The 27757-nt window shown below is 37.0% G+C and overlaps 1 protein-coding gene across 1 annotated transcript in view; it reads left to right on the forward strand.

Moving 5' to 3' along the window:
* Positions 1–387: 387 nt before the first annotated feature.
* LOC110465219 (cyclic nucleotide-gated channel rod photoreceptor subunit alpha-like) overlaps positions 388–27757 on the forward strand; it is a 201449-nt gene continuing 174079 nt past the window's right edge. The window contains exon 1 of the mRNA XM_021520892.1: positions 388–2212. Within this exon, the coding sequence (XP_021376567.1) occupies positions 814–2212 (1399 nt within the window). The 5' untranslated portion in view covers positions 388–813. The remainder of the gene's footprint in view (positions 2213–27757) is intronic.

Here is a 27757-nt window from a genome sequence, read left to right on the forward strand (position 1 = left end):
GTGTAAGATTAATCAACAAGTGCCAATTATAGGCGTGAAACAAAAACTGTCAAGTTCAAAATCAAGTTTATCGAAGTACGAACCTACTAAATAACAACTAAAATTAAGAAACGGGTTTAAATTGTTTGGGAATAAAATAAGTTAATTCATCGAGGTAAAATAAAGACCTGTTTATATAGTGAACCTTAGTGATACAGGTGTTGATATATACAGGTGTTGATATATACAGGTGAACTTACAGGTTACGATTGTTAGATTGGAAACGCTTTATAATATATAACTGATGGTATAACAATACACAGCACTACACAATCTCGTGATTGTTATCAACTTAAAGGACAATGTAAACATAAGAATGGGCCTCACCAAGAAGCCATGACGCTGGGGTTATCTTAAGTAACACATGTGTTGGTCGGGTGTGTCGAGACAAACACAGTGCAAGGTAAACACTGCTAATAGAACGTGGTCCATGTAGATAACCAGGGATCTATAACTACTGTTCAATTGTTTTATCAATATTGTATGATACATTTGTGCTCAATCCCTGTCTATCCCCTATGGAGTTTAAAGTCATGCCTGGCTGACGAGCAAAATAGTACCGATCAAATGATACGGCCGTAGCCGCGTATTTCTGCAATATGGATTCATACACTAGGAAACTATGTGGAACGGTAGCATACGTTCATCGATTAAATCTTAGAAAAAAGCGGGAAATATAGCATTTCCACCACAGATGATACATGGTGCTCCGACCCCCTTTATCTACGGTAAACGCTGTTTTCATGATTGTCTGCCAGACATCGAGTACGGGAAATGGCAGGAACGCTAACAACCCGAAACCGCGGCGCTGAGCCTGGCGTCGCGGTCAAGTACACGCCGTGTGCTAAGGGCGATCACACCGACGACGAACTAGAGGAGATTTCAATCGTGGAGAAACAGGAACATGGCGTCGTCAAAGACAACCATTCAGGAAGGGATATTTCTAGTTTTGATTCCGTTTCTAATCATGATATGGATTCCCGAAACCAGACGCCGACTGCAAATGGCCCACGACAAACTGGAATCGGAGCATTCCAAGCCTACCCGTCCCCTAAGACAAGGACCCCTTCGCATTCTATAGGAGCCAGACTGAGTTCATCAGGCGGAAGAATAAGTCTTTCTTCGCCTGTTTACTCAAGTAAAGTAGTTGAACAAAAATCTCGGTCAACGTCTCAAAAAAGTCTTTTGGATCTGTTTGGCACGCGACTGGACAGGGGGAAAGGGAAGAAAAGTTTTTCGTCCAAGGATGAGAAATTATTACTAACGAAAACAAAATCAAAAGAAATTCTAACAGCACGACAAATACGAAAGCAGAGACAAAAAGATATCGAGGAAAAGTTTGGAAAGAAAAGCCTAAGAACGAATGAAATTCGGGAATCTAATTCCGCCGCTAGTGATAGGGACGGATGTAACTGGACATTCGTGTTTGACCCAGCCGGACGCTTCGCCTACTGGTGGTCATCGGTGGTCAGTGTCGCTTTCCTCTATAATTTCTGGGTTATCATTTACCGGTTTGCATTTCAAGAGATTGATTCTGAAAATCACGGGGAATGGTTTGCCCTTGACTACACAGCCGACTTCCTGTATATACTCGACATCGTATTCCACTTCCGCACAGGGTACCTGGAAGATGGCGTATTACAGACAGACTCTGTCAAACTAAGAATCCATTACATGAACGATACGATATTTTACATAGATTTGCTATGTTTGCTCCCATTAGATTTTCTCTACCTTTCAATAGGTTTTTGCTCAATTTTGAGATGTTTTAGATTAGTAAAAGTATATCGCTTTTGGGCATTCCTAGATCGAACAGAAAGACATACGAATTATCCAAACGTAATGCGGACTCTGATGTTGATGCATTATCTTCTTGCTCTGTTTCACTGGAATGCTTGTTTGTATTATATTGTTGCTTCACGACTGCAAAAGTCTTCAAGTACGTGGACTTTACCAAAGGATGATGGAAATGTGGCCCGACAATACCTTCACGCGTTGTACTGGAGTACTTTAACCCTAACGACGATCGGAAACCTGCCATATCCGCACACCATCAAGGACTATCTTTTCATCATTTTCGAGATGATCTTCGGCCTCTTGCTCTTCGCTACTGTTCTTGGTCATGTTTCAAATATCGTCACGTGCATCAGTGCAGCTCGGAAAGACTTTCAAGGTAAGTCAGTTTTATTTACTGCCTTTTACAATTGTACTATCCAGCTTTAGATCTCGTTTCACTCTGGTGTGGGGTATTTTGTATGGACCTAATGAGTCCACGTTGTTACAAAGAATAATGTAGAACTGAAACAGTCATCACGCTAATCAACATGATATTTAAAGCTGATATCCCATGTTGAGAGCCATCAGCAAGCTGATATCCTATGATGAGAACCATCAGCAAGCTGATATCCCATGATGAGAGACATCAGCAAGCTGATATCCTATGTTGAGAACCATCAGCAAGCTGATATCCCATGTTGAGAACCGTCAGCAAGCTGATATCCTGTGTTGAGAACCACCAGCAAGCTGATATCCCATGTTGAGAACCATCAGCAAGCTGATATCCGATGCTGAGAACCATTAGCAAGCTCCATTTTAGAACAAAAGCCTTCTGCATTACAGATAATACACTTGTGAAGTTGATATGATGGTTAGATGACGTTGCTCATCGTTGTTCATCAGTTTTGAAGCAACGTGTCTCTGTCACTTTCAGATGACAAACAGTGATACGTGTATCATTTGAAGCGTAGAAATATAGAGAAGTGTAATACTTAACACTTGTTTGATTTAGTTTCTTTCAATAGTTTTCATTTGTAAAGATCCTTTTGAAGAATAATGACGGAATAATTGCCCTGTGTACATGTGTTCAAGGACTGGTTAGCGTCCGGGCATTTCAACGAATAAATCATCTTGGCTATTAATAAAACAATATAAAAAATAATAAGAATAAAACTGATTGTATAACGATTAAAAAACTAAGAAAACAAATACAAACGATCACATATTTCTCAAAAAAGCGTTTTGATTTGTTTTAAAACGGTTCATTAATCTGACAAGGCTTTTTGACTAGGTGTTTTACCCTAACGAGAATATCCTAATCTTTGAGGGGACTCCAGCTTTTAAACATAACCGTACAAACACATGCATTCAATCAGATGTATATTTGACAAATTTGTTCAGGGAAGATGACAAGGTGATATTAAAAAGTGTTGGTGTTTTAAGGAGAAATGTATAGCATCGGTTTGAGTTGGAGTTGTCACGAGGTACACATGTCCGTATAGTAAACTGTATGGCTATTTGTCCTTATGATTACCAGAAACCAAAAAGTGAATACTTCAAAATAGTGTTGTTAGAAATAAAATATGTTAATAAATTAAGCCGTATCAACACTTACCGTTTTGTTTATCAGGTACATACATGTCTTAGGGGGGAATCCCAACTCACAAATATGTGACATTTGAAACAGAATTCCAAACGTTTTGCTACTTTTTTGGTCAAATTTAATTAATTCGGTGTCGGACACAGCTAAAGGTAAGGCATTGTTATTACTTCAGGACATCAATCATTCTCCTTGCAGTCTCCATTAAAAACAAACAAAAAAACATTTCACTACAGATATTACTGTATACCGACTACTTTCTTGAATGCCAGTACGACTATCTCGAATTTGATATTGTTATGTAAGAGTCAACATGAACTCAACTGACGATGACGATGTTTTGAAATGATAACATTCAAATCTTATTCTTCTTCAGCGTATTTAAAAAAAAAAATCTGCTGCGGTAGACAATGTTTAGACGATAACATGATTCGTCTAACTAAATCAGTTGTCATTTGCTTGTCTACGTCTTGCGTGATTTCTTCAATGAGTGTTTCCTAAGTACACTGTCTGTCCATAACAACGGTACGTCTCAGTGAGGAAGTAATATATTCTTGGACATTGCCAAATTCGTGAGTTAACTAATACCACGGTATTCTGATGTGTCCCTGACTACCAGAAACAAGTCACGTCTTAAAGAAACGCACGTGCACAGTCTGCTCACCAGAGGATTTTAGGCATTTATCATATATAATATCTCAGTCATAAATTATTCGATACTGTTGGTTTGATTTGCTCCCGGCAGTTCTCAGTTTATCCTCGGCAGTTTTTCCGCTGTCATTGGACGTTTTCGGCTGTTATCGGTTATTATCGACTATCTTCGGTGATTCATCGACTGCTAAAACACATGTTATTCATAAGCTGAACATTTTTGACAACCATAACATAACATACAAAAAATAACAAAACAAATACATCCTTGATGTCGTAGTTTTATCTGATATCATTGCGTAGTGGTTTATTGGGAATATGATATTTTAAAGTCGATGTGCGGCCCCTTTTTGTAGCAATGTCAAAGAACGCCGATCTGTACAACACGCCCTATGAGTCTATGCTCCAAATGCAGGAAACGGCAGAGGTACCCTGACCTGGTCTTAACATTTCATTGAGTTTTGAAATCAATACACCTATGTTTGAGTCAAAATTAATACATCAGAGGCATGTCTTACACCGCAGTGTTCCAGTTTGTATGTTATAGATTATGGTTGACAGGTTAAATATATGCTTTTAGGATGCGGCACAGATGTTTCAATTTCGTTATAAATTGTCCTCTGGCTAAAAGTGCAAATTGTTCAATACATAAAAATATAATGAAAATGATTGTATGTGCATCAATTTGTTTTGTTTTTATCAATTTGATGTATTTATATTAGCCAGCAATATTTAACCCAATTTATTTATTAATTATACAAATACCTTCTGGTTAAAGTACACATGGTGAAATATATAAATATTACAATAACTTTTATAGATGATTATTTTTGTTTATGTTAATTTAAAGGTCCCTATTATCCAGGCGATGTGATAAATTTGTATTACCGGCATTCGAAACGCTAAGGATAAGGGAACACAATTGTTCAACAAAATACAACGATGAATGTGATATAATACCATTTCTTTCAACATGCAACCCATTTAAGAATATTTTCCCTATTAAAAAAAGCTATAATAAAAGTAAATTCAAAAGAAAGGGGAAAAAAAAGTCGTATGGCGAAAATTATTCACATGAAAAAGGAAAAAAAGTAATGAACAGCCTGAAAGAGCTTTGCGTCATTCTAAGTTTGCTGGTTCCAAACAAAATGCTTGTGTGTTAAAATGTGATAAACTGGGATGTGGTACTTGTGGTATTATTGTGGAAGGAGAAGACATTTTATTCACAAACCATAATTTAAAGTCTAAGCTTACATGAACTGTAGAACTCGGAGTGTCAAAGCTTACATGAACTGTAGATCTAGGGATGTCAAAGCTTACATGAACTGTAGATCTAGGGATGTCAAAGCTTACATGAACTGTAGATCTAGGGATGTCAAAGCTTACATGAACTGTAGATCTAGGGATGTCAAAGCTTACATGAACTGTAGATCTAGGGATGTCAAAGCTTACATGAACTGTAGATCTAGGGATGTCAAAGCTTACATGAACTGTAGATCTAGGGATGTCAAAGCTTACATGAACTGTAGATCTAGGGATGTCAAAGCTTACATGAACTGTAGATCTAGGGATGTCAAAGCTTACATGAACTGTAGATCTAGGGATGTCAAAGCTTACATGAACTGTAGATCTAGGGATGTCAAAGCTTACATGAACTGTAGATCTAGGGATGTCAAAGCTTACATGAACTGTAGATCTAGGGATGTCAAAGCTTACATGAACTGTAGATCTAGGGATGTCAAAGCTTACATGAACTGTAGATCTAGGGATGTCAAAGCTTACATGAACTGTAGATCTAGGGATGTCAAAGCTTACATGAACTGTAGATCTAGGGATGTCAAAGCTTACATGAACTGTAGATCTAGGGATGTCAAAGCTTACATGAACTGTAGATCTAGGGATGTCAAAGCTTACATGAACTGTAGATCTAGGGATGTCAAAGCTTACATGAACTGTAGATCTAGGGATGTCAAAGCTTACATGAACTGTAGATCTAGGGATGTCAAAGCTTACATGAACTGTAGATCTAGGGATGTCAAAGCTTACATGAACTGTAGATCTAGGGATGTCAAAGCTTACATGAACTGTAGATCTAGGGATGTCAAAGCTTACATGAACTGTAGATCTAGGGATGTCAAAGCTTACATGAACTGTAGATCTAGGGATGTCAAAGCTTACATGAACTGTAGATCTAGGGATGTCAAAGCTTACATGAACTGTAGATCTAGGGATGTCAAAGCTTACATGAACTGTAGATCTAGGGATGTCAAAGCTTACATGAACTGTAGATCTAGGGATGTCAAAGCTTACATGAACTGTAGATCTAGGGATGTCAAAGCTTACATGAACTGTAGATCTAGGGATGTCAAAGCTTACATGAACTGTAGATCTAGGGATGTCAAAGCTTACATGAACTGTAGATCTAGGGATGTCAAAGCTTACATGAACTGTAGATCTAGGGATGTCAAAGCTTACATGAACTGTAGATCTAGGGATGTCAAAGCTTACATGAACTGTAGATCTAGGGATGTCAAAGCTTACATGAACTGTAGATCTAGGGATGTCAAAGCTTACATGAACTGTAGATCTAGGGATGTCAAAGCTTACATGAACTGTAGATCTAGGGATGTCAAAGCTTACATGAACTGTAGATCTAGGGATGTCAAAGCTTACATGAACTGTAGATCTAGGGATGTCAAAGCTTACATGAACTGTAGATCTAGGGATGTCAAAGCTTACATGAACTGTAGATCTAGGGATGTCAAAGCTTACATGAACTGTAGATCTAGGGATGTCAAAGCTTACATGAACTGTAGATCTAGGGATGTCAAAGCTTACATGAACTGTAGATCTAGGGATGTCAAAGCTTACATGAACTGTAGATCTAGGGATGTCAAAGCTTACATGAACTGTAGATCTAGGGATGTCAAAGCTTACATGAACTGTAGATCTAGGGATGTCAAAGCTTACATGAACTGTAGATCTAGGGATGTCAAAGCTTACATGAACTGTAGATCTAGGGATGTCAAAGCTTACATGAACTGTAGATCTAGGGATGTCAAAGCTTACATGAACTGTAGATCTAGGGATGTCAAAGCTTACATGAACTGTAGATCTAGGGATGTCAAAGCTTACATGAACTGTAGATCTAGGGATGTCAAAGCTTACATGAACTGTAGATCTAGGGATGTCAAAGCTTACATGAACTGTAGATCTAGGGATGTCAAAGCTTACATGAACTGTAGATCTAGGGATGTCAAAGCTTACATGAACTGTAGATCTAGGGATGTCAAAGCTTACATGAACTGTAGATCTAGGGATGTCAAAGCTTACATGAACTGTAGATCTAGGGATGTCAAAGCTTACATGAACTGTAGATCTAGGGATGTCAAAGCTTACATGAACTGTAGATCTAGGGATGTCAAAGCTTACATGAACTGTAGATCTAGGGATGTCAAAGCTTACATGAACTGTAGATCTAGGGATGTCAAAGCTTACATGAACTGTAGATCTAGGGATGTCAAAGCTTACATGAACTGTAGATCTAGGGATGTCAAAGCTTACATGAACTGTAGATCTAGGGATGTCAAAGCTTACATGAACTGTAGATCTAGGGATGTCAAAGCTTACATGAACTGTAGATCTAGGGATGTCAAAGCTTACATGAACTGTAGATCTAGGGATGTCAAAGCTTACATGAACTGTAGATCTAGGGATGTCAAAGCTTACATGAACTGTAGATCTAGGGATGTCAAAGCTTACATGAACTGTAGATCTAGGGATGTCAAAGCTTACATGAACTGTAGATCTAGGGATGTCAAAGCTTACATGAACTGTAGATCTAGGGATGTCAAAGCTTACATGAACTGTAGATCTAGGGATGTCAAAGCTTACATGAACTGTAGATCTAGGGATGTCAAAGCTTACATGAACTGTAGATCTAGGGATGTCAAAGCTTACATGAACTGTAGATCTAGGGATGTCAAAGCTTACATGAACTGTAGATCTAGGGATGTCAAAGCTTACATGAACTGTAGATCTAGGGATGTCAAAGCTTACATGAACTGTAGATCTAGGGATGTCAAAGCTTACATGAACTGTAGATCTAGGGATGTCAAAGCTTACATGAACTGTAGATCTAGGGATGTCAAAGCTTACATGAACTGTAGATCTAGGGATGTCAAAGCTTACATGAACTGTAGATCTAGGGATGTCAAAGCTTACATGAACTGTAGATCTAGGGATGTCAAAGCTTACATGAACTGTAGATCTAGGGATGTCAAAGCTTACATGAACTGTAGATCTAGGGATGTCAAAGCTTACATGAACTGTAGATCTAGGGATGTCAAAGCTTACATGAACTGTAGATCTAGGGATGTCAAAGCTTACATGAACTGTAGATCTAGGGATGTCAAAGCTTACATGAACTGTAGATCTAGGGATGTCAAAGCTTACATGAACTGTAGATCTAGGGATGTCAAAGCTTACATGAACTGTAGATCTAGGGATGTCAAAGCTTACATGAACTGTAGATCTAGGGATGTCAAAGCTTACATGAACTGTAGAACTCGGACTGTCAAAGCTTACATGAACTGTAGATCTCGGAATGTCAAAGCTTACATGAACTGTAGAACTCGGAATTTCAAAGCTTACATGAACTGTAGATCTCGGAATGTCAAAGCTTACATGAACTGTAGATCTCGGAATGTCAAAGCTTACATGAACTGTAGATCTAGGGATGTCAAAGCTTACATGAACTGTAGATCTAGGGATGTCAAAGCTTACATGAACTGTAGAACTCGGACTGTCAAAGCTTACATGAACTATAGATCTCGAAATGTCAAAGCTTACATGAACTGTAGAACTCGAAATGTCAAAGCTTACATGAACTGTAGATCTCGGAATGTCAAAGCTTACATGAACTGTAGATCTAGGAATGTCAAAGCTTACATAAACTGTAGAACTTGGAATGTCAAAGCTTACATGAACTGTAGATCTCGGAATGTCAAAGCTTACCTGAACTGTAGATCTCGGAATGTTGTTTATGTAATTATCAGTTCGTATTGTCTTCAAGTTTACAATGGACAAAGCAGTTGTGAGTAAAACAAGGAATTTATTATTTGCACAATGATGCCTATTTTTATTGAGAGTTAACATGTTTAAATCTGATTTTGTTTCTGTTGTCAGTTAGGACAACAGACACCAGAAAAAGATAATCTTCTTACATATTAACCATAGATAAACATATGTACAATGTATTACAAATGGTAAATTCCATAAGATACTAAATTGATATTGTAAAAAGAATCAATTTTTATGAAGATGTCAATTTTAATTGTTCTTACAGCGTAGAGAATACATAAATGTACAACTTGTTGCCATGCGTATGCATATAACTGAATATTTATCTGTTGGTATGTCATCTTTGTTTCTTCCTAAAAAAATTGTGTCAGATTGCAGTGGGGTATTTTGCATCATTTTGTGTGTAAGTTGTGTTGTGAGTCATAATATATCCCGCCGTCATCATTTTCTGTCCTGTGTCAACATAAACACATCCGGTGATGAACCTCCAAAGAGGTGAACGCGCTCTATAGCTGCTTAGAAAGATTTTTTTTCTCTCATATATTTACCACTCCGAAGACTATTCATAAACATATTTTCGAGCTATATTAATTACAGCATACCCTTACCTAAAATTTGAGGTTAAACGAAATAAATTCTTCGTCGAAGCATCTTAATTTACTTTAGAAATGAGTTCTATTGAGAAAATAGAGAAAAACAATGTTTTATTTTTGTGATATATATATTTATCATTTATATTTATTTGCAGAAAGGACGGTGTTCACGTTTAAGATCGCTTCACCATGTTTATTATATATTTGTGTGACATGGCGATGTAATTTTCCACCTGCTCCTCAAACGTGATTGATCCATTCTATGTAAATTTTCTGGAGCATTATATTGTTGTTATTATTTAATTGAATAGTGATATCTGCTTTGTTTGACGTTCCTCCCAACATTATATTTACATTTAACAACGTACATTAAAACTACCTTTGTCGATCGATCGCGTGAATTCAACATTCGTTGAATGATATGAAAGTGCTTTAAAAAAACCTGAAACACATAAAACCATGAGAAATATTTATTTCCGTTTCATATCATGTTTTGATAAACATATGTCTTCACTAAAAGATAAATAATTCTATGTAGACAAGAAAGATTTATTTAATTCACGGGAGCTTTCCATAATGTATCTGTTTCCTTTTTTGTTTGGATGCATCTTCATGTAAGACCAGTACCTGTGATGAAATAATTATCAATAAGATACAATGTCATTCTCACACAGAGCGTCTAGGAAAACATCAGGGCTGGTATGTCTGTGTCGATGACCCACCTGAGCGTTACGTCGTGTGTGTACCACAGATGCGCACGACTTCAAAGGGAAAACTCTAGCAAGATAATAAATAATATAGCCAGATTCCATTTAGCAATTGACAAATTAATAGATACCAATCTGTCACAAAAACGAGTATTATGTAAACAAGTCATAAGGAGCCCGTGTTTGTAGTATTTATAGTAACCTGTACTCGAGGGACACTATACTGGCGCCAATCTCGCACAGATCTAGTCAGTGGTAGTGTGTCATACTGTTAAAATAATACACAACATGGAAATAAATGGGTCAAGATCAGAGAAATTGAGCAATTGACTGAAATGTATGGATTTGTAGAATTAACTACTTTTTAGTTCATTGAAGAATGAATCCAAAATCTTTTGAATTATTGGTAAAACATGCTAAGGTAAGTAGTTGATATACAGTTAAACATCGATATCATGCTTCTATCTATTGAGTTATTGGTAAAACATGCTAAGGTAAGTAGTTGATATACAGTTATATCTTCTTGTTTCATATGCCATCTTATTGACAACATAGTCCAAGTTCCTCTTTTGTATTTTGTCAACAATTCCCGTATACATATCTATAGATGTATCGCACCCTCAAATACTTTTATAACGCCAAACTTTACTGGACAAATATGACAGTATAACGATATTTTAAGTATAATACTTGTTTAAAATAACCGGATTTTATTTCCTTTATAATGCAGTTTTAATGTCATTGGATTGGTTTCGTTTACCATTTGATATTTTCTTTTTATGCTGCATTCAAAGTCTGATTATTTTCCTTATCTGATTGCAGAATAAAAGAATATATATTTGAAATCATTTACACTCTGTAATGTCATGGAGTTTCCTGACTATAACTGCAATAGGAAATATAATCGAAGCAGGATATAGACATAGAGTTATACACTATGTATTATAATCCTTGTTGAAATTTGAACGACGTCTAAATGTAGAACTTTTATTGATTATTGGCTACATATGACTTTATATTTACTATATATACTCCCTCAATATCATACCTGGAGTTTCATGTGTCATATTCGCAAGCGACTCGCTAGCGCCAATGTATTGATGGACAAATGATGGCAACGTATTTAGACGTACAGTACTGCTCCTGTTGGTTTAATGTCCTTTTCTCTGGTGTAGTGTTGAAATGCTGTTACATCTCATATCTCTACCAATTAAGAAGATCGAGATGTTACAGAATTCCACAATAATTATAAACCCAAATATAAACTTATCAATTTATTGAGTTATGTGATTTACTCTCAGTAATGTCCGCCTACATTCTGATGTTGTAACGTAAACTTACTTTTATTCATTACAGAAACACGTAACGCTATAAAGGTGTACAGTGAATGCATTGCTTATGTCCATATACGATTGTTCCCTAGTTTGGTGGTGACTCTGATAGAATGATAACAATCATTAATGGTACAATGTGCGTTATATAAATATACATATAGTCTATTGCAATCATTAATGGTACAATGTGCGTTATAGAAATATACATATAGTCTATTGCAATGAAACTACCAACAAACTGTTCCAGTCCGTACTTAGTGATTTGATTTCCACAACAACGCTTATTAATCTCCGAACGATAAATCTGTAGAAGATGCAAATTTATCGCTTCCTTAATAGGCGATTTTTATTATTAATAAAAGTGGTTTAAAAGAACGTCAAAGACACAAAATTTACACACGGACAACAATTGGTAAAGAAACACGCGCTTTTGATCAGTGAAATAAATAGAACAGAAGCGACATCTCTCAGCAATGCGGTATAAATATGGTAAGGTTGTGAAGGTGATCCACTAGGCCATTGTCCTCATCTATAAAGATTGAATCATATGATAAATTAATGAAAAAGATGCATACCATCAGCAAAGTAAGACTGGAAAAGCATACATCAAAGCGCCAGCACAACTGGATAGCGCCGAATCGCATTAGGTTGGTATAATGGGAGTAATTGGTCTGGCGTGGTCACCTCTAGAAATGCTGTCAACAGAAGATCGGTGACAGTCCTATCTAATGTGTGTATTTATAGTACGTATTATCACTGTGGAAGGTGACAGGTTATTTATAAACTAATGAATATAAAATTTACTGTATACGTCATAGCTGATGATAGGACGCCAATGTGTTTTTACGAAGTGATAAATGCCTGACTCTCGACACTCTTTAAAATTATTAGCGACAGTCTTTCTCGACTCAATTGGTGTGAAAACAAAACATTTTCATGCAAGCTGAAGATAGAAAATACATCAGCAATTTGTACACAACTTGTATAATTAATGATCAATTATTACACAAAAAAGGTAAGCACTAGTTACAACTACTTAACTGGTATATACACCGTATATTCATTTTATATGTATATGTACAGGACAACTACCGTACTGTACCCAAAACGGTCAAAGAAACTGCCATGCAATGCAAAGAACTATTTGTATGTATGTTATTTTCACTTAATGATACGTTTATGCCAATGTAACTGGACATAAGCTTAACTGGCTGCTGATAATGATTACACGGATAGTTTGAAGGTAAGAATAATACCAAAAACAAGACTTTCTCAATGTACGTTCCTTGCGATGCAATTTAATTTGATATAATTTTCGGAAGTTTTTTTTTTTTCAAAATTAATGCTGGTTTTGAGAAGAATTATAATCAAAACTCCTCTGACTCTAAACGAAAATTTTAGTATACATAAATACTTTTTAAGCTAATTTTGATCTTTTATCCCCCATTATCACTCACCCCTCCCCAACTTTTAGACAAAAAAACCAAAAACATTTAGGATTTGATACCATGTCGCAAAACACATTGATATTTATCTGAAATTTCTTATTTCGGGTAGAGTTACGTTAAAGGATGTAATTTGTAGTCAATATGTACAAAATGCATACGCTTATAGATTAATATGAATAGGATGACCTCCGTTAGATAATTTCTTGCTGATACAACGTCAAAGATCATATTTGATTCAACAGTTACGGTAATTTCAAATGAATACGACTAAAACGCCACCTTGACGGTCTCCGGAACGCTGACTTAGGGCGTGTTTCCTTAGTTCCTATTACAGTGTATTAGTGAGTTCATATATGAGTTGTTTTGAATTTAAATAACTACATTTTCTTTGTAAAATCATTAGATTAACCTACCAAACAAAAATCTTGTTATACCAACAACAGCAAGAATAATTACACGTGAATGATTTCCAAATCGGAAACTGTTCTGGTTTTTCTGTCAAACTTTTGAATAATCGGGGACGAATCATAACGTGACGTTAGATTCAAATTATGACGGAAATGGCTGTAAAAAAGATTTAAAAAAATCTATTTTGATCCGAATTAGATCACAGGGAACGAGAGAATAATATCTCTCTTGTTGTTTGGACGTACTGTAAATATAAGGATTGAAATACATGTACATCTTGTTAACATTTATGATGTTATGCATTACAGTTCTGTTCAAGCATAATCTCGGCCAAGATCTGCTACCGCGTATCATTGAATATTTTTGACAGACCTGTCTTAAATACATTCATACCCGCACTTCAAACATTCATTCGATCGGACATGTTAACGCGATTGGTGATTTGCCTGCAGATGAGAAGGTGCCAGCTTCACAAAACAACACAAAATATTTTCTCATCAGTCCTTTCTTTTCTAAAATAATAATAAAATACTTTTTTGCATGCTCTTAAATTCAAATAATACTCCTGTAATATTCAACTTTTATATGTTACTTTTTTACCACAACCTATGTAGAATGTACGTAATGTATTAAGACTGATTTATAAACGTGTGTAATTTTCAATTTTATAACCCGGATGGAAGTAAATAAGACGTCACACGCGCAGGGTTATTCCTGTAAAGAGTCTGCATTTCTTAAACGACCTTGTAAAACGGGATTTCCAGTGTAGCTTCAGAAAGAATGTCATTCGAATAGCATGTCTATCACGTTTCAAATCAGGATTTTTCGAACAAAGATGTCTGTGCTGAATAAGCAGCAAGCAAAGCGTCGTTTGGTTTTAAATCACGCGAAACAATAAATAAATGGATACTGTCGTTTTATCCGGTATGGGAGTTGAAGAATATCGGGACGTTGCCTCAATTTAATGCTCTATCATTATCGTCACTGTCACACGTTTACACGTGAAAAACACGACAAGACGAGTGCCTCATTACTTTCAAAATCTGAAAGGATCGCTTCGACATTGACCTTACGCACGCGACCTCACGTGCAGCCCTAGAGTATACAGTCATAGCCGCGCGCCGATATTGATTCACTCTCATAGATTTATTTGTTGTTAACCTCCTAAACGTGATGTTTTGCAAAGTAAAGTAAGAGAATGCTAGCTAAATAGTTATTGTCTTTGCGGTCTGTTTGCTTTGTACGTTGTATTGAATCTGTGTCATTGACAAGCCTCATCTGAATCAGATTTCTACAGGAATATAACTAGTTTCTATTATACTGGAACTTGCCCCCCAAAGTTGATCCTATAGGACCAAAGGACGTCATTTTGTACAATTGTACTGCTGATAATGTCACAAATGAACTAACGTGATTTCCGTAGTGGGAATGGGTGAGACATGTTAGTTTTATAGTTTATCGGGAAACATACTGGGTAAGATCATTGCCACGCAACGATTACTGTTAACAGTACCCCGGCTGTGTATCTCTCGCTTTATACGCGTGATTAGCGCACAAACTGTACACGCGTTTTATACGTATTTTGTTGTAAAGAGTGTTTTAATAAAACGGTGAAAGTCAGTATATATCACGAGGCCCTAAGTCAATATATCTCAGCTCATTTTAAGTATAAATATTCATATTTGTATATATTTATGTTATCAATCTTATAACCTTATATACACTGTACTCCTTAAATGGCGGTTTATAATGCCTTGAATCTTGATAAGGTTTTGTTAACAATTATACCTTGTTTCTGCAAAACTTAAACCAAATTGGTTTCCCTAGAATTAGGTACACAAGAATTAAAATTGTTCATCAACTATCGTTCCAGTGTTATCTATTACATCTAAAAAACACAACTACGGTTATCAAAGAAAATGTGAAGGCAACATCTACCTGGTATAATGTTTCCTTGGCAACGCCATGACGATGGAGAATGAACGGAGTTGTGGGCGGTTCCACGATATTCTACAGGAGGCCAGTTTTTACAGGTTGTTTTTAAAAAGTACATTTTTTCTAAACCGTTGGAACTGTTCAACTAAAAGTGCTTGCCAGGCTGACTACATGCTGGTACCTGTATGGTACAGCTCGCGGTACATCTAGCCGTTCCACGGGGAGTTGGTGGAACTCTGACGAGTGCGAGCTAATGAAGTCACGGCTTTTGTAAAGACTTTGTTTAGGATCGTCCCTAGGGAGGCATTCCACAATGACTTCTTTATAAATTAAGGTATTTGAGAGGCCCAATTGTGTTTTTGAAAAACGGGTCAATAGAACCTAGCTGAAGCAAGCAATATAAGCTTAGATTACACGTAAGGTGACATGTAGCTTAGTGTACGCGTAAGGTGACATGTAGCTTAGATTACACGTAAGGTGACATGTAGTTTAGATTACACGTAAGGTGACATGTAGCTTAGATTACACGTAAGGTGACATGTAGCTTAGATTACACGTTAAGAGACATGTAGTTTAGATTACACGTAAGGTGACATGTAGTTTAGATTACACGTAAGGTGACATGTAGTTTAGATTACACGTTTAGAGACATGTAGTTTAGATTACACGTAAGGTGACATGTAGTTTAGATACCCGGTTAGAGACATGTAGTTTAGAATACACGTAAGGTGACATGTAGTTTAGATTACACGTTTAGAGACATGTAGTTTAGATTACACGTAAGGCGACATGTAGCTTAGATTACACGTAAGGTGACATGTAGCTTAGATTACACGTAAGGTGGCATGTTTTAAATTGAAGATTTTGAAGTATTTACAGACAAATAACTGCATTGTGTTTAAAAATGAAAGATGATTATTATCCCAAAACATGGATTTACGTACACGATACATCGTAATTTTGCATCAACGTATACCATGTTATTTGTAATGACACTTAGTACATATATGTGGAATAGCAGTTATTATAAAAGGGAAATGTTGACCGTCTTAAATTTGCATCAAGGATAGGATGAAGTTGTAAATCTGTTATTGGCATGTTCACGCTTTTACCCAGGTTTTCGAACACGTGATAGAGATTGTTATTCGGATGAAATAGAAACAGTTTTCTGTTACCCGTCAGTAAATGAATATTTCGCTTGAAATGACGATTTGAATTACCCATTCAAGAGACATGCATGTGTCAAACATGCGCACAGTTAAGTGTTATCAGGAAACCCACTGATAAAGTAATACTACACTCATTGTACGTTTTGTTTGGTAGGGTCATGTGACAACTGTTTCATCTGGTGATTGGGCCTCTTAAGAGCCATTTTGAATAATTAATTACACCGTGACCATTTGAATAGGACATCCCACCCGTCCACGTTACTATAACTACTGGACAGTGTGAAGGGACAAACAATCCAGATAATAGATACTAAAGTAGGACGAGATGACAGCCGTATTGTAGCAGTACGGCTGTCTGTAATGTCCTCTAAGTCCGAGGACAAAGAGGGGACCCTCGATTACGTTTCTTGTCCCGCCCAAACATGACAAGTTCACACACTCTGCACTATTTCCAATCAGTTGTTTCCCTTCCCGAAACTACAGCATTGTACGTATAGGAATGGGTGGCATATTTCTTACTTTGCGTTTCAAGCACCGATACGTTAATGATATGCGGAATGTTTATAATGATTTAATACAATGTGTTCCGGAATTGAAAGTCATCACCGTTACACATAAAATTTGCAAAAACCGTATAACTCTAATGCTGCAGATCTCTTTGTCAAAGCATACTTAGCCTTTGTCATTAGTTGAGGCTTTTTTTACAGCCCATGTCAACAGTAGATATAATTATGTCATCAGGTTTTTATTGACTTTTCTGAATTTGTTTACTTGACAACAAAAAAATATTGTTAGGGGGTTTAGCCTCTCCAACAGCTAAGGTCAGACGTGTATAAAGGGAGACATTGAATAATAGAGAGTGTAGGTAGGAAGGACAGAAAGTGATCCAGTGTTGTAATAGGGAACCCCCACATCAGTCCCCCTAGTCCCCCCAGTCTCCCCACATTAGTCACCCTCAGTCCCCCCCAGTCCAACCAGTCCCCCCCCCCACATTAGTCCCCCTAGTCNCCCACATCAGGCACCCTGATCAGTCACCCCCAGTCACCCTCACAGCCTGTACAGTAGTGGGATACAGCAGACTTTCCCTTATCCTGTACAGTAATGGGATACAGCAGACTTTCCCGTATCCTGTACAGTAGTGGGATACAGCAGACTTTCTCTTATCCTGTACAGTAGTGGAATACAGCAGACTTTCCCTTATCCTGTACAGTAGTGGGATACAGCAGACGTTCCCTTATCCTGTACAGTAATGGGATACAGCAGACTTTCCCTTACTTGTGAAGAGACCTGATACTTAAAAAAGATCGTAGGGACATCAGGCTTATTGACTGTATAGGAATTCTAGAATTTCTCTTATCCGAGTATAACTCTCCCGTAATACAGTCCCTGATGCACCGGACTGATCTATGTAAACATGTCTGTCTAAATATTGACTGTGTGATAATTGTTTCATCAGAGACACCGTCCAACACACCCAGGCCTTATTTTGTTGTTTCCACTGGTCAATTGGTCAGGGCTTAAATGACATTTCCTATGTGGTTTCCGCAGTAAGGTCGATACTGACCAGTGACACTGGGTGCCGATAGCCATTAATTGTCCGGTAGTTAATTAGCCGCTATTTAATCAGACCAGTATAGTAACTTAATTTGCTATTGATTATTACGCTAATTACCGGCGACTTTCTTTCATATAGTATTGTTTGCTTAACGTTGGATTTACTCTTCGTTCTAGTTCAATTTTCTGAAAATTTCCTTTTCTATTTAAGATCATAGAAATACCAAAATTCTGAAAGATGATAATCTTGTTATTACATTTTTTTTTTTTGTGAAAGCCAAACTTAAATTCCAAAGCATTATTTTAATGTCTGTTTTCTTTGAGACGGCTAATACTGGTGACAATACTTTATTTAGACGACTTCTCCAAATCTCACGTGTAGTCGGAAGCATGTCGGAGTTTGAGGACTGGACAAAGCACCAGCTGCATCAAATGTGGCCGCGATGGACATTAATCACCTGGGTACATGGCCCACGGTCCAATTTTCATTCATTTTTCAAGACGAGAACGGTACGTCGGTGCAGAGATGAGGGTCTTATGGCATCTGTTAGTATCTTGGTATATGGGTATATGTTGGGGATATTATTTTCTTTCTTGAATTTCAGTTTTAAATAGATAGGACATGCGTGTGTGTTAACTCTGGTCACTTAGTATCACATTCCAAAAATTCGAAAGCCTGTCAGCCAGACACCATTTGATCGATATGAAAGAGGAAAATAGGCTTCGGGTTGAATAAGTCTTTAAATAAATTCGGTACCATCGACCGCTAACATAACTAGCAAATAATGAATAGTGTATGAGGCGTGAACAATGAAGGATCGAAAGTAGAAAGGCTATCTTTAAGTGACATCACGCGTTTAAGTATATCATTAAAGATATCATTACTGTGACTTGACGATTATTTGAAGAGAAATACTCACTAAAATAGAATTTACTTTATTCGCTTTCAGTCCAAATCCAATCGGATGAGACAAGCCTTCGGAAACGTTCTTTTATTTCAGATTTACGTTGTGATTGTCCATCAGAAAACCAGGAAGACCGAACCAGGTCATGTCGTTGTGCGTAGACGTTTTTCTAGCAGCCATTGTCTTAGATCTCTCCCATAATGCACCGCAGCGGGTATGGTCCTTTTCAAAAGCAATGCCGTCGCCAGCACGCGTTTTCCACTTCCGGAAAACACGCAATGGGATCGACTCGCAAGGCATCACATATTCTAGTCGTTATGTACCTTACCTGTAACTGTAGCGTCGTGTGTAACGATACCGTGAACGACCCATGCACCTTACCTGTAACTGTAGGGTCGTGTGTAACGATACCGTGAACGACTCAGTACCAATCAGTATGAAGTAACGGCTTGTATGCTAATAGTATGTCAGTTAGGGTTCGTCTACTCGTCATAATTGTAATCAGGTGAATTTGTGAAGTATGTGACCCTATTTAGTTGCGATATTTTGAATGTGCTTGTTTTAGACTTGTTTTGCTAAAAGGTGCACGGTATTCTTGATTTATTATACGACAGTAAAAGTAGTGTGGCCGTTATCAGATTGTAATTGCATTCGCAGTATTGTACATTGTAGGGAATTCAATAGAAACGTTTCTCTCGGGAGTTGTTCCTATGGTAGATTGTTTCAATACCAGACTGCTACTCCTTGGTCACCTTGTACTTGGTCACCTTGTAATTTTAGAGGCTGTTTTCCAGAACGGAAGGAGTTTCGAGTGAAATAGCTGCAGATGTCGACACGTAATCGACTTCAGCTCTATTGAAAGGCTTGACTGAAGGTGTGATTTAGTTATAATCCAATCGATTTACAAAATATAGAATTAATTATAAAGTAGACAGATATGACCTTAATATTGATCAAAATATTACTCAATACAATAATTCCATTATTTATTTTAAGACTAACGTCAAGTTGATGTTTTAAGTTAATTACAATTTGGGTTAAGAATGAGTTACTTTCAAAGTTGTCATTTAAGATTGAAATACTTCAATTAATTTATGGACTTAATGTCATTTCAAATCTAAAACAAGGTCTAAGACTTAAACTCGAATGTACAGTATGATTAAGTTAAGTTTGGAGAAAACTTCACTTTTGTGACCTCGGCGCTGATTGGCTTCTTAATTTAACGGACCAATCAGCGCCGAGGTCCCAAAAGTTAGAGAAAATGGCAGGCTCTGTTCCGATTTCCGTTCGTCAGCCTGACCAGCTTGAAAACTGGACTCGGGTGTCCGACACAATAATAAAGGGGCATAAACTATAATACAAGTACAATTATAAGTTTGTTCTGACATTAAATAGCGTTCATGTCGTGTGTTCGGCGCTACATCTACCCAATGGGGATTTAGCGTGTCATCCCGAGGACAGCACAGTGTCCGACCAACTGAAATTCGACAATTTTTCGATGTTTCATGAAGTCTACCGAAAAGTCTAATGCATGATATTATGGCAAACCATACATCAAATTAAAGAAAAAATACTTTCCTGGCGATCTAGACTGCTCCCGGCGTCATATTATGAACGGTTTTGACAAAATCGCATGCTTTCTGGAACGGGGTAATTTTACTAGGGGTACAGAGATAGCAACCTTGACTATATTGTAGTTGTATTGACGGCCGAGGTAGCGCCGAACCTGTGGTGTGACACCATTTTGTCTGTACTGTAGATGGCCTTTACAGTTACCTTCTTTCCTTGTCCGGTTCGGTGGAGTATTGTGACAGTGACTGACCCTTAAGCATTGAACTGTGTTTGTATGGTATTTATGATCTATTTGAATGACACAGCTTTGCAAGCAAACAACATAATGCGCGCTTAAATACCATACAAAAACAGTTCAATACTTATATTTACGTTTTCTCTTCCTCTTGTGTTCTTTTTTAACTCATAATTTATATTTAAAATTCAAAATGCCCGCCTTATCGACAGTCCACACAGTTTCGTTCAATAGTTTGAACAGCATATTGTCGCGTGCTGATTGGCAAACAAAGTAGTACTTTGACATTTTAACAAACTCTTCAATTTTATTCCACAATTCAGTATCAATACAATTGCGTATGATATGTCTATAGGGTGATTTAAGTTTATCATTAGAACTCTGAGCTGAAAGTAAGATTTGAAATTGTTTCGATTTTTCCCCGGAACAAATTTCGCGCATGGACAAATACAGTGAACACCGTAAATCCGACCTTGCCCTCCACAAGGGAGTTATTATTGGAAGTTAATTCGAACTTTTCTCTTTGCTCATTTTGTGAAGAATCCAGGCGTGAATGTATTTGTTTATTGTATGGGAACCTGGCAACAGTCGGTAGATTCTATAACAGTCTAGTTATTTGACATGTCGTCAGAAACTGAGGAATGGTGGATGCGAGACGCATGAAACTGATAGCGTTTGAAGTGAGTGATCTTGCGACGGAGCACAGGTTCGCTGCAAATGTGTGCTGTGACTCATATCAGTAGGTCTGTAACATAGGTGTCAGTGGGTCTATAGAATATGTGTATTTCAGACATTTGTAACGAACCCCTGTTGATCAGTGCAGTATAACAGACGATATTTCTGATAAATTGCATAGGCGACTGCGTTAAAATTGTTTCCATTGCCGGCATTGGTGATTTCAACCGATGTGCATTTTGTACGATATTGCAGACATTGGTCTAGTTTTCGTTCTAATAAAAGTGTTTTTTATTTTATTTTTTATTTTGCACATAAATTTACAATGGCATTGTCAAATCTCACAATGCCCAGCGATATTTCAGCAGCCGTCATGTTTATTTATATTGGATATTGTAGTTCCGGTCAGTGTTGTATTAATAAGCTTAGAATTGTGTCTCGTGATGCATGGGAATTAAAGTCCCATCAACGACACAGCTTTCAAAGAGGCTATATAGTGACAAAATGCCATGCAAATGTAAATATACGTGTTTGACGCGTTAATTCTCATAATCTCGATTGAAATAATATACAGGACGTTTATAATATAGTCAATTGATTTGAACTCATTCATCTCAATCAAATCACACCAGCTGTGTCGATTTCAATTGAAATTGACACGCGCTAACGAGGGTAGTAATATATGATACACACACACAGGAGAGATAATTGTTATCGCGAGATACTCTTTAATCTTGTAAAGGAAAACTGACCCGGAATTCATAACCACCCATACACAGGAAAGAAAATAGGTTAAATTACCTGTAACTGTGTTATATCTCTAACTACGTTAAGTATACTATTTACCATCGTAATAGCACTGTGTTTAAAATGTCACTAACAACTTCCGAGGTCGATAACCTTTGCTCATATCGACATCAATCAGGGTCGTTTGGTTCATTTTGTCAATTTCAGCAATTTTTTTCAGTAAGCAAAAAAAAATCACAAATTAATTGATTTTTAACATAGTCTATGGGCTGTATTGACGGCTTTGGTATTCCGTCATAGATAGCGGCCATGTTGGAGGGCATTTGTAACATAGGGTGAAAAACAGAAAGAATACCACTGCAATCTAACTACGGTCATTAGCCCACTGGTGTCTGTCATCATACTTTTGTCTATATTTGGCTTGACAGCTGTTGGTAAAAATAAAAAACGTTCTTGGCTATAATAGTCTGCTCGAGACGCCATCGAAAACAGTAATTTAATATTGTTTATTCCAGTCTTTGTTCTTTAGTGTGATGTAGGTTGAATGCCCTATTTAAGCATTGAAGCGCGCATTATGTTGTTTGCTTGCAAAGCTGTGTCATTCAAATAGATCATAAATACCATACAAAAACAGTTCAATACTTATATTTACATTTTCTCTGCCTCGTATGTTTTTTTTTTAACTTATAATTTATATTTAAAATTCAAAATGCCCGCCTAATCGACAGTCCACAAAATTTCGTTCAATAGTTTGAACAGCGTATTTGTCGCGTGCTGATTGGCAAACAAAGTTGTAGTTTGAAATTTTAACAAACACTTCAATGTTATTCCACAATGCAGTATAAATACAATTGCGTATGATATGTCTATAGGGTGATTTAAGTTTATCAATAGAACTCTGAGCTGAAAGTTAGATTCGAAATTGTTTCGATTTTTCTCCGGAACAAATTTAGCGCATGGATAAATACAGTGAACACCTTAAATCCGACCTTGCCCTCCACGAGGGAGTTATTTTTGGAAGTTAATTCGAACTTTTCTCTTTGCTCATTGTGTGAAGAATCCAGACGTGAATTTATTTGTTGATTGTATGGGAATCTGACTACAGTCTGTAGATTCTATAACAACCTCTACCTCAGTGGCTGCGAGACGCGTTTGAAGTGAGTGATCTTGCGACGGAGCACAGGGGTTCATTACAAATGTCTGAAATGTTTATGTGTGGTGTGATTCATATCAGTAGGTCTATAACATATGTGTCAGTAGGTCTATAAAACTTGTGTATTTCAGACATTTGTGACGAACCCCTATTGATCAGTGCAGTGTAACAGACGATATTTTTGATAAACTGTATGAGCGTTAAAATTGTTTCCATTGCCGGCATTGGTGATTTCAACCGATGTGCATTTTGTACGATATTGCAGACCTTGGTCTTGTTTTTGTTGTAATAAAAGTATTTTTTATTTTATTTGTTATTTTGGACATAAATTAACAATGACATTGTCAAATCTCACAATGCCTAGCGATATTTCAGCAGCCGTCATGTTTATTTACATTGGATATTGTAGTTCCGGTCAGTGTTGTATTAATACGCTAAGAATTATGTCTCGTGCTGCATGGTAATTAAAGTCCATCACCGACACAGCTTCCAAAGAGGCTATATAGTGACAATGCCATGCAAATGTAAATATTTCTGATTATTTGACATGACAAGGGTAGTATTGTAGTTGTTTACAATGTTTGGCGGATCATATGTTCAGCTGCTTGGCGTGGTAGATACGATAGATATTCGGACGTACACTGTATATAAAAGTATATGTTATACTGCTTGTTATCTATATAGTTGATGAGTTAATAAAACCGTTTACCCAGACATATATAATGTCCATAGTGCTAAATACCACCGATGATTGTCATAGTGCTCGCTCACACGTGCTTCTATTGCCGGATATTTAGCAGTAAAGCTGAAAATTCGATATGTGTGGTAAGCCTCTTGTTGACGTTCTACTCAACTAATAAGTCAAGCCATTGATAATAATTATAATCCCCCGAACAGCGGTTACGCTTGTCAATATCGCGGTATGAAATGTCGACACAAATAAGTGTTCAGTCTTGATTTCAGGACATCAATTGGATCCATTCTTCTACAAAAAACTTGTATTTTTATTGGGGAGTTTTCTTTAAAATTGCGTGTTTGTGTATGTGTTTCGATACGTTTTACATGAACATAACATATAAATCTATCGGAGACCTGTATAACTTACCAGAAACCTAACACCATATACACAACGTGGACAAGCTGTTACAGTCAATAGGTTTTACTCACGGACAACGTTACATTCTACTTAAACAAATCTTCTAGATATTGTTCATATGTTTCAGTGTATTTCATGGTGCATTTCCATTATTAAAATTCACTTTGAAATGACCAAAATATACAACACCTCGGGGATTTTATAATTACATCACGACGTGAAAATATACTACTGCCTAGTTTACAGGTTTGTGTAACCTCTCTAGGTACCTCTGGTTAACTACCTAGTTTATAGGTTTGTCTGGTTTGAAATGATATGATGCATTTTATATAGCCCAGTGTATTCCCTGTAAATGGATATAGCTCAGTGTTTTCCCTGTAAATAAATATTCAACTTGACGAATCATTTAACACGAGGAAAAGGTTATTGGAAATCAGATTATTTGCCGTGACGTTAAAAATAAGCACACTCCGGAAGTCTTATTTTCAATCGCAAGGAACGCTCCCCCGCACGTGTTTGTGAATTCTATAAAGAAGGCAGTTTCTATAAAAGGAATCATAACTAGGGATATAAATACAATCAAATTGTACAACATAAACCGCTTAGATCGCTGTGAGTAGAGCACTATAAATAGCTAAACACTGCCTTCAAATAGATTGGACACTATAAATAGTTTACAATTACTATAAATAGAGTCTGCACGTGATTTCCGCTGCTGTGGTAAAGTGTACTGTCACAGATTGCACGCATCAACCCATCACGTAGTACTTTTGATTGTGGTAGTTTAATGTCTAAAAATGGAAACAGTCTGAGGACAGCTGCCTGGGATGGACTGATCAAGCCGAGAGATATGCACACTGACGGGGCTAACTAGAAGAGAGAAATAGTTTCCAGATGGTCAGATTTAACTAGGAAATATTCCGAATGAAGGTGCTAATGAAAAGAGAGGATGACTTTCGAGACGGACGGAGCAAATTAGGGATAGACTGATCGAATTTGTGAATATTCAGGATATTCTGTAGAACTTATGGATATGTATACAGAAGAGATAAGAGTTGCGGGGAAGACTGCCTTACACCCCCGGATGAGAAATCGTGGTCCGACCGTAATAGTCTTGTGACGTACAAGTGTAACAGACAACTAGCGTATAACAGAAAATATATACAGTGACGTCATTGAAACCATGAGTCTATCACCTAATGTCATTTTCCCATTCGGTTCTACGTTAATTATCTTTTCTACGTGTATAATTTATTTTCCTGAGCTGGTTTTTCTTAAAAAAAAGTGATGAAATTTGGCACACAGATGGAAAACTATCTAGCGCTTCTTCTTGTAATATTAATATAAATCCGGTTGCATAGAATGCTAACCATGACAAGTTAATTGACCAACAACTGTAGCATTGTGTCTATGGGAAAGACGTAAAAGTAAAACATTTATGCTGAGATGAAGAGTGATATCTCACGTCGGAGCCACAGATACTAACATACTACCAGAGGAAACACTGGATACTATCAAACTGGGTGTCAAGTTTGTTTTTTATGAAAACTGGTGGATTTGAATATAAGGGGATAACATTAATATAAAATCAAATCCTACACATCAAAAAGGTTTATATAACATACGGGCCCTACACAACACAAGGGTTTAATATAACATACGGGCCCTACACAACATAAGGGTTTAATATAACATACGGGCCCTACACAACATCAGGGTTTAATATAACATACGGGCCCTACACATCAAAAGGGTTTAATATAACATACGGGCCCTAAACAACATAAGGGTTTAATATAACATACAGGCCCTACACAACATAAGGGTTTAATATAACATACGGGCCCTACACAACATAAGGGTTTTATATAACATACGGGCCCTACACAACATAACGGTTTGATAAAACATACGGGCCCTACACAACATAAGGGTTTAATATAACATACGAGCCCTACACAACATAAGGGTTTAATATAACATACGGGCCCTACACAATACAAGGGTTTGATATATCTTGATCAACTTTGGTCCAACATAGCATTAAGGGTCCAGCAGCACATTAACGTTAAGACAATCATTTCACCTGTTGACCCCAAAATGCAGTAAATGGCTAGATGTCGAACGCTTTAAGCATTGGACAGTGTTTCTCCCAACATTCACACACGCGTGTTTGTATAGTATTGCATTAATATTTCACGTTGATGTTACGTAAACCCCACTACAGTAGTGATCAAGAACTATCGATTTCTACTACATCGCTATCGATCAGAGATCGGAAATACAGTGATCCCCACTGACGCTGCTGCTCTATGTGTGTCTAAATAAATAGCGATGTACGAGTACCAAGCCGACTACATCCGAACTGCTATAGATTTTACGCTTAAGATTTTCATGAAAATAAACCAGATTCATGATCTTTCTTTGATGTTCAGGTTTTGATGAGAATTGTGTTTTTTGTATAATGGCGGCGTCAATTACGTGTGTATATATTTGCACTTAAGGAAGTCACTAGGCATAATTGGTTGATTGCGTGTGGTTTTGTTTCATAAACATATTAAAACAAGATTTTAGTAATTTTGGTATTTGGAACAATAAAAGATTAAGATTTACGATACGTTCATTCACATATACATGGTATCAAATAACCCACGTACCCTTCTCTTTATCACGAAACGGAAGTGCAGCACGAAGTCCAATGGCGTTCCACGCGTGATATGCATGTGTACTACTAGTCCTGGTGGTACGTCGTGGAGTTACTGTTCCCACATGGAGACAATGAACCTCATTCCGGAGTTTTATCATGTAAAACACGATAACACTTGCTTCTATGTACATGTACATATGTCACACAGCCATGGTGTCTCCTGTCCATTGTAAGATGATACGTAGGTCAAAAAAATAGATGACCCTGTAAACGAGCGGTTTAATAAATACAATTTGTGTAGCGTCAATTTAAACTGCTCTTATATAAAACCCTGGATACATAACCGTTTGATGAAGTGTACATTGAATCACACTTAAAATGATTATACCATATTAAGGTTTAAACAAATTACCAAATTAGGAAATTGCTTT

The sequence above is a fragment of the Mizuhopecten yessoensis genome, unplaced genomic scaffold, assembly GCF_002113885.1.
Source record: "Mizuhopecten yessoensis strain PY_sf001 unplaced genomic scaffold, ASM211388v2 scaffold1575, whole genome shotgun sequence".
Classification (NCBI taxonomy): domain Eukaryota; kingdom Metazoa; phylum Mollusca; class Bivalvia; order Pectinida; family Pectinidae; genus Mizuhopecten; species Mizuhopecten yessoensis.